This window comes from Natrix helvetica (assembly GCF_964273705.1).
Source record: "Natrix helvetica genome assembly, chromosome: 5".
NCBI classification, from domain to species: domain Eukaryota; kingdom Metazoa; phylum Chordata; class Lepidosauria; order Squamata; family Natricidae; genus Natrix; species Natrix helvetica.
The window spans coordinates 80,067,985-80,090,166 of record NC_138551.1 but is presented as its reverse complement, the minus strand read 5'-3'; the positions used below and the strand labels follow the sequence as shown (position 1 = coordinate 80,090,166).

Here is a 22,182-nt window from a genome sequence, read left to right as displayed (position 1 = left end):
AGTTTTCAGTGTTCTGCCTACAATGGTAAGCTTCAGTTATATAAAGAGGTATTAAAAAGAATACAATTTGTAGGATCATACAAGATGAAAATATTCATGAGAGTTGCACACATTATATTTAGATCATTGGCACCCGTGGATACTGTTAGTTATGATGCAAAGGAGAAATGAGAATTTCCTTACATTACAGATACACACACCATCACCCCACTGACTCCCTCAAAAAAGCAGAACTTCCGACTGTGCATTAGGGAATTGTGCAGTTATTATTTTAACCCCGTGATCTAACTCGATCCAGATAGTAAGTAAAAAGAAAAAAAAATGAATGGATTTCATATTCAGGTTTTCTACATATTATGTCTCTATATAAAAACCGGTGGGTACACATACACATCATACATACACACACACACACACACACACACACACACACACACACACAGTGTCTCATACATATATACACAGGCTCTGTTCTCCCTCTCAGAACAACTATGTCCCATGCGAAAACCTACCAAGACATTTTTAAGGCTGCAACAAGGACATTGGTTGAAGCAAGACTATATCCCTCCTTGTCATGATCTGTCACACCGACCCAATCCCAATTTTGCAAAATTACTAGGTTTCAATAACTTAGGTATCAGCATATAAAAACAATTCCAGAAACAGTTGTTAAAAGGATGGGGTGTTTTGTTTTCAATTGACGTCTACTATTTAAATTACTAGTCACCAAAAGAAGCGACGGGTAACCTTAATCTAAACTAACATGCATCAGAACATTTTGATTCGTTGCATCCTTTGATTTCCTCATCTTCTCGATGGCCCGATGCAAGTCCCTTTGTTGCACTGGACGAATTTCATCGTCGTCATTGCTGGAAGTAGAAGGAAAAAACAACAAAGGGAAAAAGTGTAAAAAGCACAATTAATAAATTAAAAGAGACAGAGTATGCTATGTATCATGCACTATTTGGGAATAATCTAGAGCAAGAGTGTCAAATTCAAGGCCTGTGAACTGGATTTGGCCTGCGGGGCAGTCTTGGAAACAGCGAAGGACTGGTCTGCGGTGCCTCTGCCAGTGAAAATGGAGTTTGGGACGGCCATGTGTGGCCCTCCCAAGCTCCATTTTTGCTGGCAGAGATTTGCAGGAGGCTGTTGCAGATGAAAATGGAGCTCGGGACCCTGTTTTCACTAGCAGAGCGCTCGGGCCACCACAGACATGAGTGAGTTCGAGCTGGCCATGCCCACCCTGGCCCCCCAAGGTCAAACACAACTCTGATGTGGCTCTCAATGAAATCAGGTTTGACACCCTTGATCTAGAAGTATGAAACCTGCTTCGAATTCCAACCAACCCATCCCAAATGTTGAGTCTGAAACAGTTGTTCTCGCGTTCAAACAATGACCGTTGGAATTGTTTTGAGGTGTTTCACAGTAATTTAAACCAGATACTCGGACTCTCAGAGTTCCAAGTAACAGACCCAAAGCAATCAAAACCCCGAGGCCTAGAACTGCCTCAAGGTATGAATTTATTAGGAATGTCATTTTGGCACAGCTGGTGAAAACTCGACACTGAAGGACCGGACGTTTTCCCCACCCAAATCAAAACCCCAAATTCTTGCCCCCAGATCACCAGTCCATCACATGGCTCAATCAGGTCGCAGTCCCAACTCCGGATTGCTCTTATCCATGCCCCTCCAACACCTGGTAGAGCATCCTTGACTCCCATGGAAAAGAATGTTATTTTGGCTACACATCCGCCCCAGCTATCTTATCTCCCCCCTCATGTTTCCACAGCTCCAAGTGTCCTTGCTGTGGCAGCTCTGAAAATGGCTTCAGGGCTCACATGCACATTTGAAATTCTCTTCAATGTGGCATTAATGTAATTCTCACTTCTTCAGATGCATACAAATTAGTCATGAATTAAGAGCACATCCATCTTGCTACATAAAGTAAGAAAACAGGAAGGAATCCCTTCCTGATTCTTGGAAACAGTTTACCCACTCTTTAGGCTAGGATAATCCATTTCTGTAAACCCCCCCCCCCTCCCCAAGCAAAATTGGCTTCTAGATATCAAGCCTTCTGGGGCATTAAACAGAAGTACCTGTCTTCATATGCAGTATTTACATATTCCCTGACACACAGGAGTGCAGCATCGCGGCACATTTCTTTCAAGTCACTTCCTGAAAACCCATCCGTTTCTTTGGCAACTTCAAGGAGATCCACATGCCTGTCCACCTATCAGCAAAGAAAAAAAACAGCACACCTGAGGGTCACAGAATGAACTCATAAACAACAAGGAATAGCTCAGACTGAAATAGAATCAAAGAATTTGTCATATTCGATTTTGTTTAAAAACAAATTACTTATTAAGGACTTTGGTTTATCAGATTCTTATTTATGGAAATTCAAAAAGAACCAGAATGGCTATATTAATTAGGAAATCTCCATATATTATACCTGAACATGACATTTTGGTTATTGATGGGCACCTTGTGATTTTGGAAATTATTAATAGTGGTAAGTGAAATGGCTCTGATAAGTTGTTATGTCCTAACTGGAGATAAACTGGATATTTTGCATAATTTTTCTGGAAGTCATTTTCATTTACAAGAGATTATACATGCAATCCTTGCTTAATGATTTGGTTGCTTAGCAATTGTTTGAAGATATGATGGAGTCCCGTCCAAAAGCTATTTAGAACCCAGTTCCAGAGTTCCAATGGCTGTATGACCACTCCATGCACATGGCCATATTTCGGGCAATTGGCAACCAGCTCACCTTTACAATTGTTGAGCATATTAGCACTTGTGATCATGTGAACTGCAGGGCACTGCAACTGGTTGCAAGGGCTAGCAACTGCCAAGCACTCATATTGTGACTGGGGGGATGGGGGTGGGTACAATGGCCATCATAGTGAACGCAAGTCTCAAGTTTCTTTTTCCAAAGTTGTTGTAACTTCGAGCCATCATTAAATGAACAGTTGTACGTTGGGAACTACCTGTGTTGTTTTTCATGTTGTTGGCCACTAGTTTGAGGAGACAACTATATAAAATGCATGTAAATACATACATAAATTCATGGTAAGCAGGTGGCAGAAACTGAAGCAAAGTGGCTAGAATATGCAGATAATAGGAAAGGTCAACTGATATAGGGACCAACAACATGGTAAATATTATGGATGCACAATAAATTGGAATAAATTAACATTTTACCAATAGGAATACGATTTCTAAAGATATATGACTATTGAGCCAAATTTTGTTACAATCCATGTTTGGGGAAAGTCTATGAGCCAAAATTTGATCTTTTAACTGAGTCATTTACAGAGGATTAAAACCTCCTTGATAGAAGAGTTTGCAGAAACTATTTGTCTACAACCATGAGACACTGTTTTAGGAATACAAAATAATTTACTTTATAGTGCAAAAAAAGACCAACTTACATTTTCATTTTTCAAAATAAGTTTCAGGATTGCTTCCCTCTGTTTTAGTGACTTTAAATTAAAAAAAAGAAAATGTGTTATTAATACAAAACAGGAATAATGAACCAACCTTTTAAAAGTGATAATCTTACAACATTTATGATGCTTTAAAAAAAACGATTATGCTATAGATTCCTTGTTGTACTGCTGGATCTCCCAGAGAAGGCACTGATGATGGAAGGTAGTTTCCATTATCAAATGCCAAGTGCTTCTCAAGCAAATGTCCTCATTCTCCTGCCTCAATAGCACCCAGGTTCTTTATTCTCTCCTCTCTGCTTCTGGAAGAAGCACTCGCGAGAGAATAAATCCTTTGATAAGAGGGATTAATGGAAGATAGTTGAAAGTTATTTAGGAGGGAATGGGACAATTTGCCATAGTCAACTTGCTACAGGACAACTCGCCACGGCTAACTCATCGTGGGACAACTTGCTGTGGACAATTTAACAATTCTATTTAAATATTTAAAATAAATAAAAATTATTTTAATTTTTGTCATTCACATTTCATTCTGTCCCTCCTTTTGCATCCTTTCTTTAATTATTCTATTTCACCATTTCTTTGAATTCTATTTCACTCTTGTCCTGCAGTGAGATGACCATGGCAAGTTGTCCTGCAACGAGTTGGCTGTGGCAAGTTGGCTGTGTGGCAAATTAGCCATGGTGACCCATTTGGGAGAGATCAGTCAGAAATTGAGTCTGGAGCAGCAAGAAAAAACATATCCAAACACAGCTGTGTTTGGATATGTTTTTTCTTGCTGCTAATTCCTCGGCACACACAGAAAGTTGTTCCAGAACTTCCTTAAACACAGATACAAAAGGCAAATTAAATACAAATCAAAAAGGCAGAATAAACAGCAAGATACCAATTTTAATAGATTATAAAGAACAGGAAACTGAATAAAAAGCTGAAACTTATCCCAAGGCCAATGGATTTCAGATGAGCAAGAAACTGATTTAAGTCAGTAAGTAAGTATAGCTGCTCTTAAATAATGTTATGTTTCCCCTGCTAAGTTAAAATGGAAGCTTTATAAAAAAATGTCCTTTCTATGAGTGTGTTGCCCCCCATCCCCCATCCCCCAATTTCCTAGAGAAAACAGGTATGGCAACTTTCTGATTTCTCTTGGTCACATCCTCTAAAATAGGGATCCCCCAACCCTCAGTTTGTGGGCCACTACCAGCCCGCAGCCTGTTGGGAACTGGCCCGCGAAAGCAGAAGGCAAGCACGCAGAGTTTCATTTGCACCTATGTGGAATCTAGGTTGAACATGTGAAACCATCGCTGCCCCCTTCTCCCGCCACTGCCGGTCCATGGAGCCATAAAGTTTGGGGACTGCTGCTCTAAAAGGTTTTTGAAAAGTGCATGGAAGTTACAACCCAAGCAAAACTCCATAGGTGTGACAGGAATTCCTATCTCAAACTTAAGTTATTAGGTCCAATCTTCACTGCATAATAATTGGTCTCTGAGGAAAATATAATTTGTTGTCCTGGTTTTAAAGCCCTACATAGCTCAGAAGAAGGTTATTGCTCTCTTCCCTGTGAAATTAACAAGGAACAGCCTATCTCATATCACCTTAGGGAAACATTGGATGGCACAGAAATAGGAAGGGAAACATTCTAAGCAGATTGCCCAAATTTTGGTATGTCATCTTCAAGGAATTGTGTTTCTTCTCTCCATTAACTAGCATTTCATAATATGTAGCTTGTGTATTTTGCTTGTTGTTTTTCTTTGTATAAACTACCTTGGAACCCTAGTATGAGGTAGTGTTAAAGATACTAGGCTAGACACAAGGAGACCATGAGTTTTAGTCCTGCCTTAGGCACCAAGCAAATTGGATGATCTTGGGCCAGAAGCTTTTTCTGAGACTTAGGAAGAAGACTGTGTCAAGCCATTTTAATCAACTTACAGGCTGATTGATATGAAACCTTGTAGGCATTCTTCTCATAATGGCCGTGTCAAGATCCTGGGGGCGATTGGTAGCTCCCATCACTATCACCTAAATGTAATGTATGATAAGGAACAGTTATTCTTGATGAAATACAGGAATATGACATGTCATGTCTCACAAACAATTGGCCCTATTTTGTTAAAGAATGTTTTTCTCATTAATATTATCAGGACAGAATTTATCTGAATCTGAATAAATCTGATGTTTATCTAAACAATCCCACGTTTAATTGAGAAGCATTACAAAATGGTATTTATAAATACTGATTCCAAAGTACATGATTACAACTGCATCTAAAATATGTTGAAAATTAGTAATTTGCTACTGTCTGCATATGGAAACAAAACACGTTTAAGAAACTGTTGATCAATTGTACATAGCTCTAGATTTTTACCTCCAAATTAATTTGATAGTGACAGAAATGGAACTTTTATCCATCCTGAATTTGACTAAAGCTTGTTTGAGCAATGTCAAACAAACGATTATAATCAATTATTAGATTTAAAGAGTTTTAGACATACAAAAGCAGTTCCAAATCCAAATAAATACCTCCTTGTGATTAATATTAATATTCAGACTATCACTATTATTTTTAAATTATCCTATTCTGAGATACCATTTCTTAAACCAAGGGAATTCAAAATCACACGCAGAAATGTAGATTAACTTGTTTATTCATGAAAAAGAGAATATTCTTATTCTATTTTTTAAAAAGATTTTTCAACAGTTTTTTCACCATCCTTTAAGGTATCATTTTTTGTATGCTGTACAGCATGTAAGAAGACAATGTACAAAATAAATAGGACAAATATTAGGACCATAGAATAAAATGTATCTTGTTTGAAGTGGTTCAGAAAGGTTATTTAATAATATTGTTCCACATGCTATTTAAGAGTATGCACATATGGTAGCATCACTTAGAGGAGGAGAAACTCCCCAACTGAAAAAGGGAAGTAGCTAAATTATTCTTTAGTGCACTTCCATTTCTCTTGAAATGATTAGAGATAAAGAAACAGGGTTCTCAAATGTATGGATTCACTTTTACCCAGGTACTGACATTTAAGGCTTCCTATCACTAGATTAGATTGGGTGGAAAAAGTTTTTAAAAAGCAGTTTGCAATTCAACTGCCTTCTCTTTGAAAAGTTGTCTGGATGTCTCTTTTCTCATTTCACTGTGACTCTCAGCCAATCACACCGTTCTGTGGTTAAAAAATAACCATGCCACGTTGCTTAACTGGAGAAGCTACCGAGATATTGATCTCAACTGAATCAGGTAGGTTTTACCAGAATGAGACAAGACTTTCTTCTGGGCACAACTCATCCAAGCAAGAATACGGAACTGAAAATATCAAGTAGGCAGCAGATGCACTCTTAGCCTGGAAAAAGTTTCAAATTCCTGCTGCACAGTATAGTGTAGGCTTATAATGTTGGACTGGCATCTGGGAGACCAGCTTCTAGCTCTTAGCCATGGGTGACTTTGGACAATATGGTCTCTCAGCATAATCTCATGGGGTGGTTCTTGTGGAAAAAATTTAAAGGAAGAACTACTATGTAGAGTACACTGATCTCCTGAAGGAAAGAAAAATAATAAATGAATAAAGCATCTTTTTGTGCTTCCATTTCTCAAGCTGACATGTTTTATATGCCACAGTGCTTGCTCACAAATGCCTATAACAGAGCATATAAGCAATGAAAAATATATTTTATAAGCATTGCATGACTGTTTCAAAACAAACAATAATTTGCTACTTACTTGGCAATTAAAATCAGTATCTAGACCATCCCAGAGACTCATGAATTGGGCTTTCATCATAGCTGTGGCCTCATGATCAGAACTTGAACGGCTTCGTAGAAAAGAATCTGAATTTAACAAAACAAAAGAAAACCAGAATTTGAGTAGAATTTACAGTTTATTTCTAGAGTATGAAGCTATATGTGTTGCATAATGAATTAATCGAGGCACATCAGTGGTGGGTTGCAGGCAGTACAGCCCGGTACAGGAGCACCAGAGCCTGCCTGGAGCACCGGATATCGTTCTGGTATAGTGCTCCGGAGGGCCCCCCCATCCGCCTGAGCTCCTTACCGGTCTTTTAAGTCTTCTGCGCTTCTGCGCATGGCGCATACAGCACATGTGCAACGCTCCGCTGAGCAACTGGAGCATTGCGGAGGCTTGCGGAGGCACTAAGACGCATGCACGTGCTGCATGCATCCATGTGGACACTGCTGGGCCCGTTCCAGCCGCACCGGTTGGAATGGGATCCGGAACCCACCACTGAGGCACATGCATTAACTGAGAACATATGGGACATACAAGAAGATACATAGGATAGGGTCCTATGTGGTTAAAAGGAGTGTTGGACAGTTTTTTCTGAAACAACAGTTCTTGGCTCTTCTAGCAAATTCCCAGAATCAGATTATGATGCAACCAAGAAGGGTGAATGCCCCATGAGTCTATTTTCAATTGGTTATTTATTATCTGTCAGTTACTAGGAATCTTACAAAATAAAAAGCTGAACTGGGAGACCTGGTTTTGATAAAGTAATTTCAGTTCATAAACAATAGTACAGTTCAAGATCCTTAGTCTCATCATTCATCATTAGTCTCTATACTCATTTTTACACACACATATATATAATACAATTTGGGTCACTTTCTTGACACCCCGTGCGCCTCCATGTTATTTTGTAACAAACTTACTCCTTCCATCTTCTCAACTTCCCTTCTCTGTCTTCTTTCTTCCTCTCCTGCCTTCTTCCCCTCTCCTCCTCCTTTCTCCTCTTTCTTACCCTCTCTCCTACTCTTAATTCCCTACCCTTACTTTCTCTCCTTTACCCTTTCTTCTTTTCCCTCCTCATCTCCCCTCCTTTCCACTGTTGCCCTTACTTATTTATTTTCTCTGATGAGTTCTCGGGATGTTGTTTCAGCAATCCCAACTTTTATTTTCATACAAATAATTTCTCTGTTTATATTTTATTTCTAATGTTAGTTCCACTTATGTCTTTTTTCCGCTTGTATATTTACATTTTAATATTTTCTTATTTCCCCGCCTCCTAATTTAATAATGAGTCATCTGAGTTATTTATTTCATGTTTTGTTCCTTTCTCTTTCTATTTATATCTTTTTTCAAGCCACTCGTAAAATCGCCCCCCATGTCCTGTAGTACACTGATTCCTCTTTGTCCTTTATCCTCAATGTCAACCTGTTCATTTCTGCACAATCTAGTTTCTTTATTACCTCCCACAATAAAAACATTTTTGTTGTATCTGTTACTAGCTAGTATTTAAAAGTAATACATCACAAGAAGTCTAAAACATGATTGGGCACGCTGTAGTCCCTGTATGTAGTAACTTAAGTAAATTCTATTATTGGCCAATACAAATATTCAAAACCACAAATATATTCTCACTGAACATTGCTGTTACTGTTTTTTTATGATTTAAAACAATATTTCCAGCTTTGAATCTTCCTTAAAATAAAAGTCTCATCAATTTAAAGTAATAAATTTCATATACCTACTGAGGAGCGTGACATCTGCTTTCCCCCCTCAAATTATAGTATCATTATATAATCCATCTCTTTATTGAAAATAAATCAATAACAGTCCTTCAATTGTCCAAAGAAAGTATGCAAATGTATAAAATAAACTTGCGTAAAATTGGTATACCACGCAGGAGTTGGGGGACGGGTTCACAGCATTTGGAAGTCAACCTTCAAATGGAACTTCATGGCTGGCTTGTTTTGAAACCACTATCCAGTATTATTTCACAAAACTTGGGTATTTGCAGGAGTGCCCACTCAAAGTGGAACTTGCACGTCTGGTGAAAACTAAAAGATCTGATGAAAAGTAAAAGGTGCGGGTCCCAACTGTTTTCTTCGGGGATTCTGGGGACGAGGTTTCTCAGTTCTGGTCTCCTCCCTCACAGACATCCTGAGTCTGATGGAAGGGCTGGCTCCATCCCTGTTAGTGTTCATGAAGTCTAGGAAGATGTAGCTCTCTCAGAAAGCCTGTTGTGGTCCGCCAGCACAGCTGGCAGAAGATTCGGACAATGAGGAGGTTGGGGAGGAACGTGGGCCAGTCCTGGAGGCTGGGGAAGGCTCTGGTGAGGGCTCTGTGTCGGAGGCAGAAAGGGGGCCAGAGCTGTATATCAGTTATTAGCTGCCTTCAGAGTCAGACATCAGTGAGACAGACGAACAGCTGGAGCCTGTTCCCAGTGTGCCCATGCGTAGAATTGCCAGACGAAGGGAACAGCTAAAGAACAGGGGTTGACTTGGGAGTAAAGCCACAGGTGGACGATCAATGGCTCCTTCCAGAGGAAATAAAAGAGGAGTGAAAGGGGAGTAGAGTTTGCAGGAGACAATGAGTTTGCTTCATTGGTTTGTGACTCTCCGATGACTCCGTCCCAACTTTTGCAGATATCAGCCTGTCAGCTCTCCAAGCCAGATATGGTCTGTGACTGTAAATCCTCCCTTGAAAGACTTTGAAGGACATGAAGAAGCAGAATTCACAGTAAATCAATAAATTGTTTTTTGTCAGGACAAGGAGTTTGCTTCATGCTCTTGGGAAGCCCTGGTCAGAACAAAGCCTTTGAGGAATGGAAAATAGGAGGAGTGTTTCCCTGAGAAACTGGTGGCCATAGTACTGTGATTTTTTTTAGTTCTGTTGATGTTTTATCATATTTTAACCCAAACAGTATACTGAAGACCATGTAAGCTATTTAGAGTCAAACTGATTGGAGCAATATGTAATACCTGAAGATATATATGCATGTATTCCAGCTGGGATAGATCTGATCACATTGCTCAGCCAAAGAAACCAGCTAGGGACAGAAATTGTTAATTTACACTTAAGAGGAAAATTAAAGGACTATATGGAAGGGGAGACTTTTTATACCAGGGGTCCTCAACCCTTGGGTGGAGCCTACTACTGGACCGTGGCCTATTCAAAATTGGGTCGCTCGAGTGGCTGGCCATAGCGCAAGCACAGCTCAATTTGTACAAGCGGTGGGCTGGTGTGCAATCCTCTGTGTGTGTACTGGCTCACTGCTCACGCAAGATGCGTGCTTGCGAACCAGCCCACCACTCATGCAGCCCAGCTGCCCCCCCAGGTCAGACTGCCAAGCTGCAACAGTTGTGGACCGCTGTTTTATACTAACTGTAATGAGATGAGAATGACAGTTGGTCTTACCTGAACTGCTGTTTTAGGAGGTTTTGCAGAATTAGCCAGGACTGGGTATTGTGATGTCCAATTGGCCTTGAGACAGAGTTAGTTTGAAGCTACGCCTCTGTGCTCCCTGCTTCTGGTTCCCAGTTTCAACGAGTCAAGCCTACTGCAAAATACCTGAAAACAAGTCATAAGGGAACACACCCTACCCCCCCTGAACTCCCCCAACCCCTGGACCAACGCTAGGGCAGGAACCTGGCTAATCCTGCAAAACCTCCTAAAACAGTTCAGGTAAGACCAACTGTCATTTTCCGGAGGAATTTTGCAGGATTAGGTGGGATTGGGCATACCCAAGTTAACGTCCCTCGGGGGGGGGGGCACTATTGTTCCTGGGCCCCTCATGCGCTACCACCTGTTGTAACACCCTACGACCAAACACCGCATCAGCCGATGCAAACGCGTCTAACCTGTAGTGCCTGATGAAGGGAGATGGGGACGCCCACATAGCCGCCCTGCAAATCTCCATGATAGGCGCCTGTGTGGTCCAGGCCGCCGAGGTAGCCACACTCCTGGTGGAGTGTGCTGTGATGCCCTGGGGCACCGGAAGGTGCTGAGCCTCATAGGCCAATGCGATCCACCTCCCTATAGCCGAGGAGGACACCCTCTTCCCCAGGGAAGACGGATAAAAGGAAACAAAGAGCGCCTCAGACTTCCTGAGGCCCTCTGTGCGCTTCAGATAAATGCGCAAGGCACGCCTGACATCCAGCCGGTGCCAAAGATGCTCCCTATCATGAGATGGGTCCGGACAAAAATCCAGTAATAACACCTCCTGCGACCTGTGGAAAAGGGAGTTAACTTTGGGAACAAAAATTGGATCCAGTCTCAGGACGACCTGATTATTGTGGAATGTACAAAGATCTGACCTAGAGAACAGTTTGGAGATGCGACGGGCTGAGGTGACCACCACAAGGAACACTACCTTAAGGGTTATGAACTTCAGGTCAATCGTCCTCAGAGGTTAGAAAGGTGCTCCCGTCATTGCTTGGAGAACTGTAGTGAGGCTCCATGTCGGAAACCTGTGGACTACCGGGGGACTGAGATTCCCCGCACCCTTCAAAAACCTCTTAATTAACGGGACCTGGGAAAGTGGAAGGAGCCCCTCTTCCCGAATAATCATGGAGAGGGCCGCCACCTGTCTCCCGAGGGTGCCATGTGAGAGCCCCCTATCTAATCCATCTTGGAGGAACTCCAAGACATGCGGTACCGAAGCCTCGCGAGGATTCGCTCCCGAGACCTGGCACCACTCTGCAAAGATCCGCCAGGTGGAATCATAAATCCTAGTGTTGGAACGCTTACGTGAAACCTCAATTGTGGAGATCACCCTCTGTGAAAGCTGTGTGGCCCTTAGGCGCTCCCGCTTAATCTCCACATGGCTAGCTGCAGCCACTGTGGCTCGGGATGCACCAGGTTCTCCTGTCTGAGGTCCATATCCCTCCCCGGGGGATCCTTCCCAGGTGTTGACACTGACAGGCACATTAGGTCCGCAAACCATGCCCGGCACGGCCAGTAGGGCGCCACTAAGATGAGTTCTGCCTTCTCTGATATCATTTTCCGAACTACCCCAGGGAGAAAGGGAGGGAAGGCGTAGAGCAGGCCCTCCGGCCACGGCATCCGAAGCGTGTCGATTCCCTCTGTCCCCCGTGTCGGGAACCGAGAGAAGAACCAATCCACCTGAGCGTTCTGCGGTGTGGCAAATGGGTCCACCTCTGGATGGCCGAACCTGGAGCAGATGGCTGGAACAGTTTCAGAGAAAGGCTCCATTCCCTGTGGTCGACCGTGGCCCGACTGAGCCAGTCGGCTTGATGGTTGTCCACTCCTGTGATGTGCTCCATCCTGAGCGAACAAAGATGCCTCTCTGCCCAGGCGCCGAGTGCCATCGCCTCGGTTCGAGGAGCCCTGGAGTGTGTGCTGCTCTGTCGGTTGACATGGGCCTTCGTCGCCACATTGTCGGTCAGCACCAAGACGTCTCAATCCAGAACATGGTCCTTGAAGTGCCACAATGCCAAGTGAATTGCTTGCAGTTCCAACCAATTTATATTGTGTTGGAGGTACAACCAGGTCCAACGCCCCTGAGAGCTCCCCACCCGTACAAGCTGGCGTCTGTTGTCAGGATGAGGCGCTCCGGCTCCCTGAACTCGCAGCCCTCGTGTAGCACTGAGGAGAGCCACCACCTCAATGACAGCTGCACCTGTGGTGTCATTGGAACCTTTTCCTCGGAATTGCTGGAGTTTGACGTCTGATGCGGCAGAAGATGCCATTGGAGTGGCCTCGCGTGTAGACGAGCCCAAGGCACCACGTCTATGCAAGAAATGAATTTCCCCAGCAAGCTGGAGAGCACTACTACAGGAACAAAACATTGACTTCTAACTTGTTTAACTAAGGCTAACAAACTAGCTTTATGGTCGTGGGACAGGAATACCTTCCCCAGCTTAGAGGCTATGATGGTCCCCAAGTGAGTAATCCTGGTGGCGGGAACAAGGGAACTCTTATCTAGGTTAATTGAAAAACCTAACTGCTGTAGTGTGGATACCACCAATGAAATATCCTCCCTCGTCCGCTCAAACGATGCTGCTTGGACTAAGATGTCATCGAGATAGCATTGGACCCTGACAAAGAGCTCGCGGAGGTAAGCCACCACTGCGGCTAGGACCTTAGTGAAGGTCCGCAGCGCCGATGCCAAGCCAAACGGTAGGGCCCTATACTGGTAGTGGCTACCTAAATAGGAGAACCTGTGATACCTACGAAGGTCAGGGAAGATGGGGATATGGAGGTAAGCCTCCGTCAAGTCGATGGAGGCCATGAAGTCATTGCGCCTGGCCCCCGCCAAGATGTATTTTAAGAGATGCCATCTTGAATCTTCTATAGACTAAGTGAAAATTTAGCAGTTTAAGATCCAGAATCGCCCTCTATCTCCCCAAACTCTTCGGAACGACAAAGAGGTTGAAATAGAAACCTGACCCCACTTGGTCCGGTGGAACCGATTCCACCGCCCTAATCTCTAGGAGGTATCGGATTGCCTGCCTCATGAGAGAGTGTTTGTCTTTACTCTTGGCGACTGAAAACGTCCGAAAGTGGTTCGGCGGAATGGAGAAAAACTCTAGGCGCAGGCCAAATCTGATGGTATTCAGAACCCAGGCATCAGTTGTAATCTCAGCCAAGGCGTCGGCAAACAGAAGCGGTCTCCTGCCTATGGGTTGGGTCGCTATTGACCTATCTGCCCCGGCGGTAGGGACGGCCACCTCCCCCCCCAAAGGGCCTCTTCCCCTGGGGTTGGAACCTAGGCCTATCCCTGGTGTAGTGCCTATCCGACTGCCTATCTGATCTCGGAAAATACCTGCTGTGCTGCGCCTCCTGATCTGACTGATGATAGGACTGCTTCCGAAAGTAAGGCACAGATTTTTGCTCTGACTTCTTTGTGGGCGTAGGCATTACCTTCTTTTTATTCTTGTCCTCAACAAGGATTGGGTTCAACGGGGTACCGAAAAGGGATCCCCCAGAATAAGTCAATGATGCCAGGTGCCCTTTGCCTTGTTCTCCGCTTGCCGTCCCCTCAGCCACAGGAGACGTCGGAAGGTCACCGAGGTCGCCATTGCCCATGAGGCATACTTCATGGCATGCAGATTGGTGTCCGCAGAGAATTGTGCAACAGCAACCAGCTTGTTGAGATCTTGATGAGTACGCACCTCCTCAGGTGGAATCCTTTCCTGCATCTTTTGTAGACAAAGGATAGCCGTGCGACTGAAGAACGACGCATAGGCAACTGCCTTGATGGCCCACACGGAACACTAGAAGGGTCAGCTCCGCCTTCTTGTCCTCGGCTTAATCAGCCACATCACCGGACACCACCGTTGACGTTGACGCCAATGCCACCACTGGAGGGTCCACTGTGGGCACCTGCAACGCCTCAGAGAAACTAGGTTCCAGGTTAAAGAACCTCCTATCACTGCTGCTGGGGTTGAGAAATGTTCCTGGCTTTTCCCACTGCTTTTTAACTACCTCTAGGAACGACTTAGGGGCAGGGATGTCTTCCTTCGCTGGAGGAGGCTCTGAGTAAACTCGATCCTCTGGCTTTTTCTCCGGACCACCCTACTTGGCACCCTCCGTCTCACCCAGTTGCGCTGTGGCCCTGATCTTGCGCAACAGTGACTTGAACAAATCCGGAGGAAACAGACCAGAGAATGCTGGTGCATCAGGTTTTGAGGGATCCTCATCATCAGACATATCTACCTCTCTCTGAACCTGATCCCCCGCCATGGAACCCTCGCTAGCCAGAGAAGGAGAAACAGGCCGGCGCACCTCCAAGGGGGAAGGTCTCGGCCTGGCCTGAGCAGTGGCAGCCCCCCCCCCCCCCCGGGACCATTGCCACCATTGGGGGTCGCACAGACTCCTTCTATAACCCAGCAGAAATTCCATGTGAAATTGCAGAGGAGATAAACCTCTGAATGCTTTCTGGAAGCTGCTCCATGTCTCTAACGAAGGAACCTCCTCCTCCTCTTGTGCACAGCCTTCAGAATGTGGAGCCAATGATGGCCTGATGGGACTATCCCCCCTGCCCCCCCTGCACTGAAAAGGATCCCTTAGATAGGGGCCCTGTTCCACCATGGAGAGGGGGGGGAAGGTGAAATGTCCCTGAGATACACTGGGGAATCCCCCCTTGTGAGGAGACCTAGACCTGGATCTAATGGGCGATCTAGACCTCAAGGGAGAAGTAGGCCTACCCCTCTGTTCAGCCCTGGGCACCTGCTTTTCCAGGGCCCTTTGCCTCCTTTCCTCATCCTTCTGCAAGGCCTTGGAGGATTTTCCAGCTGCTGCAGTTTTTCGCAGTCTCACAGAGGCTGTGGGCCCCACTCGGGCCCCACTGGAGGTCCCCTCCCCAGGGGACAATGGGGGGGGGGAATCCGGCCTCTCCTCTGAATCTGCCATGGCACCAGGTCAGGGCTCCACCAGGCTCAGCCCACCAGAAACAGCAGCGACCAAAAAACAGCTTCCCCCAATCACTCACAGCCTCCACGCGACGAAATCAGCCTCTGGTAGACCTTTCCTGCCTCTTTTGCAAGCCGCGCGGCTGCCAGCAGCACCACGCAGCACGGCACGCGGTCCTCGCTGCCCTGCGCCGCTCCAGGCCTCCTGGCGTTGATCTGGGCCTAAAGGGCTTTGTCGCTGCCGCCGCTGCAAAACAGATGGCCACCCAGGAAGGCAGGGATGAAAACGAGGCTTCATAGTAGCCTCTGCCCCAGCCCATGCGGCCCGCAGGAATTGAGCCCCCAAAATGGCCACCGTAATGGCGTCCTGCCTCTAAAGCCCCAAGAAGCAACTTTTAAATCCCTTACCGGCGGCCGGGAGTGAGCCACACCAAGGGGAGGCTTCCAGGTATCAGATGGAAGCACGGGGAAGAAGGCAGGGAGAAGGAATTGGCAGGATGGCACTGGATTGTTTTTGGAAGAATCAGTAACCAAAAGCAACCTGTCTTTCTTCGGCCAGACAGAGTTGAAACTGGGAACCAGAAGCAAGGAGCACAGAGGCGTGGCTTCAATTTAACTCTGTCTCGAGGCCAATTGGACATCACAATACCAAATCCTGGCTAATCCTGCAAAATTCCTCTGGAAAAAGAAACTATTTTTTGTCGTAGAATTTGGTTTGTTCCAGTGGTCTTTCCAGCTAAGTATTATATTACCGGGATTTAAGCAATAAGTGTCATGTCTAATTTTATATATACCTGAGTTAAGAACTAAATGTGTCTTTGCTAAATGTAGAGTCAGTGTTGTGCAGTGGTTAAGGTGCCGGCTTAGAAACCAGGAGACCGTGAATTTTAGTCGCATCTGTAGGTGTGAAAACTGACAGGGTGACTTTGGGCCAGACTCTTTCAGCCCAACCCACCTTACACAGCTTTTGCGATAAGAAATAGGAGGAGGGAGCATTATGTAGGTTCACTGCCCTGAAGTATTTATAAAAATAATAAAAGACAGGATAAAAATCCATCTTATTTTTAAAAATCCATATAGTATCTAAGACATGATTTTGAATTTCATACCGGATATATGCTGATGGGATGAAAAAAATGATGCTCTTCTATCCATTACATGAATCCAAATAGACAAAGGAAAGGCCTTCATTTTTCTTTAATTATTAAATATGCATATAAAATTATCTCAATATAACACTGCTGTTTCAAATTAAACAGCAGCTTCCTTTAAAAAAAAGAAAACAAAAAGATTCTATAAAGATAACTGTTGTTTTGCTACTGTTAATACGAAATATTACTAATCTCATGTGACCAAACTAATGGAGAAGACTATGAAGTTTTTAAAAAATGTGAACGTAATATTTTCAAAAGTGTAGAAAATTCCACTTTACCTATTTCATCAATAAAGATGATAGAGGGTTGAAGCTTCATAGCAAGAGAAAAAACAGCCGCTGCCAGCTTCTGGGATTCGCCATACCATTTGTCTGTCAACGTTGAGGGCTGAAGATTAATAAAGCGACAACCAGCTTCCTTTGCTGTAGCTTTAGCAATCAAGGTTTTACCACAACCTGGAGGACCGTATAGCAGCACTCCTGAAAACCAAAACACACTGTTAATAAATGTATTGCCATTCTACACAGGAAAACATAATATCTGCATTTTATACACACCGCGGTTAATAAAACTCCTTGCAAAAATCTCTCCATCAGCACTATTGTTTATAAGCTGCTCTCATATGCCATAAAATCCTGACATTTATCTGCCCATTAATTTATTACAATGAGTACAAACTCGGAAGGACAGAAACAAGCTATATAGGCACAAAAATACTCAGGTGGTGAAAATATAATGATTCTGAATTTTAAGCTGGACAGAGCTTAATAGACTTTCTTCCTATATATTAAAAGACATACAGGATACACAAAGGATCTTATGTACCCAAATTAAATATTTTATTCATCCTGACATTATTTTAAGGTTCTGCACGTCAGTTACTACTTATTTTACATTGCTGCCCTTTAAGCCATCCTATCAATTTCATTCTAAATTGAAGAGTGAGATACTAAGCAATACAGGTGAAACTCGAAAAATTAGAATATCATGCAAAAGTTCATTTACTTCAGTAATGCAACCTAAAAGGTGAAACTAATATGTGAGATAAGACTCATTACATGCAAAGCAAGGTAGTTGAAGCCGTGACTTGTCATAATCGTGATAATTATGGCTTACAGATAATGAAAACCCCAAATCCACCATCTCAGAAAATTAGAATATTACATGCAATCAATAAAACAAGGATTGTACATAGAACAATATCGGACCTCTGAAAAGTTTAAGCATGCATATGTACTCAGTACTTGGTTTGGGCCCCATTTGCAGCAATTCCTGCCTCAATGCGGTGTGGCATGGAAACTATCAGCCTGTGGTACTGCTGATGTGTTATGGAAGACCAGGATGCTTCAATAGCGGCCTTCAGGTCTTCTGCATTGTTTGGGCTCATGTCTCTCATCTTTCTCTTGGCAATGCCCCATAGATTCTCTATGGGGTTCAGGTCAGGCGAGTTTGCTGGCCAATCAAGCACAGTAATCCCACGGTCATTGAACCAGGTGTTGGTGCTTTTGGCAGTGTGGTCAGCTGGAAAATGAAGTCAGCATCGCCATAAAGCTCGTCTGCGGAAGGAAGCATGAAGTGCTCCAAAATCTCCTGATAGACGGCTGCATTGACCCTGGTCTTAATGAAGCACAGTGGTCCAAAGTCCTGTTGCTCAGTGGTCCAAAGTCTTCTTTTCTGATGAGAGCAACTTTTGCATCTCATTTGGAAACCAAGGACCCAGAGTATGGAGGAAGAATGGAGAGGCCAATCAAGCACAGCAATCCTATGGTCATTGAACCAGTTTTTGGTGCTTTTGGCAAAAGTTGCTCTCATCAGAAAAGAGGACTTTGGACCACTGAGCAACAGGACTTTGGACCACTGTGCTTAAGTAATTTTGCAGTAATTGCTGCAAAAGGGCCCAAAGCAAGTACTGAGTATATATGCATGCTTAAATTTTTCAGAGGTCCGATATTGTTCTATGGACAATCCTTGTTTTATTGATTGCATGTAATATTCTAAGATGGTGGATTTGGGGTTTTCATGAGCTGTAAGCCATAATCATCCAATTATGACAAATCACGGCTTGAACTATCTTGCTTTGCATGTAATGAGTCTTATCTCATATATTAGTTTCACCTTTTAAGTTGCATTACTGAAATAAATGAACTTTTGCATGGTATTCTATTTTTTTGAGTTTAACCTGTATTATAAAATGACATAAATGTATATATTTAACTGGAATGACATGATTTGGAAGAAAATCTCTACTTTTTCCACTTCTGAATTAATCTTCCATGAAAATAGTTCATTATAAATGGGGACAAGTTCAAGTGATCTTTCTAAGTTTATTTGTAAAACTGGGGGCGGGGGGTTATACAACTTGAGCTTTTGTCCTTGAGAAATTCTATTATGGTCAGGTTTTCTAAAAGCATTAACTTGGACTTCGTCACATTACCTTTTGGTGGTTGTAGAAGTCTTGAGTTCTGAAACAGATGTTTTTTTCTGATTGGCAAAATGACTGTGTCCTTCAGATCTGTAATAACCTCATCTAAGCCTGCAATATCATTCCATGTTACCTAAGGCAAAAATATAAGATTAAAAAAAATTACTGAGCTGGCATCAGTTAAACAGCTATATTCTCAAATTAGGGATAAAGATAAAGGTTATATTGAATCTTAAAGCCATTTGTATATTAATCATGCGTCTCATCAAACAAGAAAAATAAAACAAAATATATCGCAGAAGTTGTGACTTTACTCTCTTGACGCTGGCTAAGATAGATCAGTGTTGGGAGGATTTGAATGCATTTACATAATATATCATGTGATTGTTTTTGCTTTTTTTTTTTTACTGATTCTGAAGAAAAATGATGTTGGCCTTAAGCAGTATGGCAGGAGAGCACTAATAAATAAGTCTTACTAGTATAAATGTATTATTAATAATAAACAACCTAGTTTTAATATCCAACCTGCTCTTTTACTATTGACAAGTATTATAGTCATAGAAGTTAAAACTCTTAAGACATTTTATACTATAGCTACAATAGACCTGGCTGGGCCACGAGGGCGGTTTACCCCTCGTGGAAATGTGCCCACCGGGTTTCCGTGCATTCCATCAGCCCCGGGCCCTGGGTAAGGGTGGTGGGGTGGCGGTAGTTATACGGGAAGGCCTGGAGCCGAGGGAGTTCACTGTACCTCAGATACCCGGGTGTGAGTCCCTTGGTGTGAAATGGGGCCCAGGGAGGCAGTGGGGTCTGCTGATTGTATACTTGGCTCCTCGCTATGCATCAGCAGCCCTGCCTGAGCTCCTCGAGCTGATCTCAGAAACAGCAGTTGAGATCCCCAAACTTGTGGTTATGGGGGATTTCAACTTGCCGTCGACGGGGGAAGCATCCGAAGTAGCTCGGGAGTTCATGGCTTCCATGACAGCCATGGACCTGACCCAATTAATTCAGGGCCCCACACACGAGGGTGGCCACACACTGGACCTTGTTTTTGTATCTGAGCAGTGGACGAGTGATCTGGGAATAGGGGATTTGGTCATTACCCCCCCTGTCATGGTCAGATCACTCATCTCTCCGGCTGGACTTCCCTGGCGCTACCCCCCACTGCGAGGAGGCGGAACCAGACTCTCCAAGTTGGTACCGCCCCAGGCGCCTGATGGAAACCGGATAGATTCCAGACGGAGCTTGGGCCACTTCCTGTAGCCCTGACCCGCTCTCGGTCGGAGGACCTAGTAGCCGCCTGGAATAGGGCGGCCGCTGGGGCCTTGGACCGGGTTGCGCCTTTGCGGCCTCTCCTACGGCAACGACCCACCCGGGCTCCTTGGTTTACCGAGGACCTGAGAGTGATGAAGCGCCATAGGAGACGCCTAGAGAGCAGGTGGAGGTCCTCGCGCTCCGAATCTGATCGAACACAGGTAAGAGCCTATTCACGGACCTACCTTGTGGCATTAAGAGCGGCCAAACGTAGACACTGTGCCGCTCTTATTGCGTCCGCCGATAACCGCCCTGCCGCCCTGTTTCGGGTAACCCGCTCCCTCTTATCACAGAGGACGCGGGAGGCCCCTTTGCAGGGCAGAGCAGAGGAGTTTGGGGAATATCTGCAGGACAAAATCGCTCAGATCCGGAGCGGATGGGCCCCCTTCAGTGGACCAGAGGAGCCGTCAACAGTGAGTCTTGTGAGACCATTCTGGGAGGAGTTTGATTCTGTTGCCCCCGAGGATTTGGACAGGCTACGTGGACGGCTGCGACCCACCACATGTTTAATGGACCCGTGTCCCTCCTGGCTGGTACTGGCATCCTGGGAAGTGACACGAGGCTGGCTCCTGGGCCTAGTGAACGCCTCATTGGGTGAGGGGTCCTTACCAACCGCCTTGAAAGAGGCGGTGGTGAGGCCCTTACTCAAGAGGCCTTCCCTTGACCCGATGGAGCTAGCTAATTATCGTCCAGTCTCCAACCTTCCCTTCCTAGCGAAGGTTGTAGAGAATGTGGTGGCACAGCAGTTCCCGCGACACCTTGACGAATCCGAATATCTAGACCCACGCCAGTCCGGCTTCCGACCCGGGCACAGCACGGAGACGGCCTTGGTCGCGTTGGTTGATGATCTCTGGAGAGCCAGAGATAGGGGTTGTTCCTCTATCCTGGTCCTATTAGATCTGTCAGCGACTTTTGATACCATCGACCATGGTATCCTATTGCGCCGGCTGGAGGGGATGGGAGTTGGAGGCACCGTTTTGCGGTGGTTCGGCTCCTACCTCTCCAACCGGACGCAATGTGTGTTGGCAGGGGGGCAGAGGTCGACCCTGAGGCCACTCACCTGTGGGGTGCCACAGGGGTCGGTCCTCTCACCCCTTCTGTTCAACGCATATGTGAAGCCACTGGGGGAGATCATCCGTGGTTTTGGGGTCGAATATCATCTGTACGCTGATGATACTCAGCTGTACATTTCCACCCCAAACCACCCCAACGAGGCTGTCGAAATGATGTCCCGGTGTTTGGAAGCCGTCGGGGTCTGGATGGGGGACAACAGACTCAAGCTCAACCCCTCCAAGACTGAGTGGCTGTGGTTACCGGCACCTCGGTTCAACCAGTTGACACCATCACTGGCCATAGGGGGCGAGCAATTGCCCCCTGTGGAACGGGCACGCAATTTGGGCGTCCTCCTAGATGCCCGGCTGTTGATGGACGACCATGTGGCAGCCGTGGCAAGGGGGGCGTTCCACCAGGTTCGCCTGGTGCGCCAATTGCGCCCCCTACTGGACCGGGATGCCCTACGCACGGTCACTCATGCGCTGGTGACGTCTCGTCTGGACTATTGCAATGCCCTCTACATGGGGCTTCCCCTGGGATGCGCCCGAAGACTACAGCTAGTTCAGAATGCAGCCGCGCGGGCCATCACGGGGAGTACCAGGTACTCCCACATTACACCCCTCCTGCGCGAGCTGCACTGGCTGCCTGTGGTTTTTCGGGTGCGTTTCAAGGTGTTG

General features: G+C 45.0%; 1 protein-coding gene across 1 annotated transcript in view; it reads right to left on the bottom strand.

Moving 5' to 3' along the window:
* Positions 1–685: 685 nt before the first annotated feature.
* The window catches only part of ATAD1 (ATPase family AAA domain containing 1), a 31,497-nt gene continuing 10,000 nt past the window's right edge, over positions 686–22,182 (bottom strand). Inside the window, exons 5-11 of the mRNA XM_081954837.1 lie at positions 19,151–19,271; positions 16,995–17,195; positions 7,173–7,279; positions 5,378–5,467; positions 3,437–3,487; positions 2,096–2,229; positions 686–869 (exon numbers count right to left, since the gene is read on the bottom strand). Of these exons, the coding sequence (XP_081810963.1) occupies positions 749–869; positions 2,096–2,229; positions 3,437–3,487; positions 5,378–5,467; positions 7,173–7,279; positions 16,995–17,195; positions 19,151–19,271 (825 nt within the window). The 3' untranslated portion in view covers positions 686–748. The remainder of the gene's footprint in view (positions 870–2,095; positions 2,230–3,436; positions 3,488–5,377; positions 5,468–7,172; positions 7,280–16,994; positions 17,196–19,150; positions 19,272–22,182) is intronic.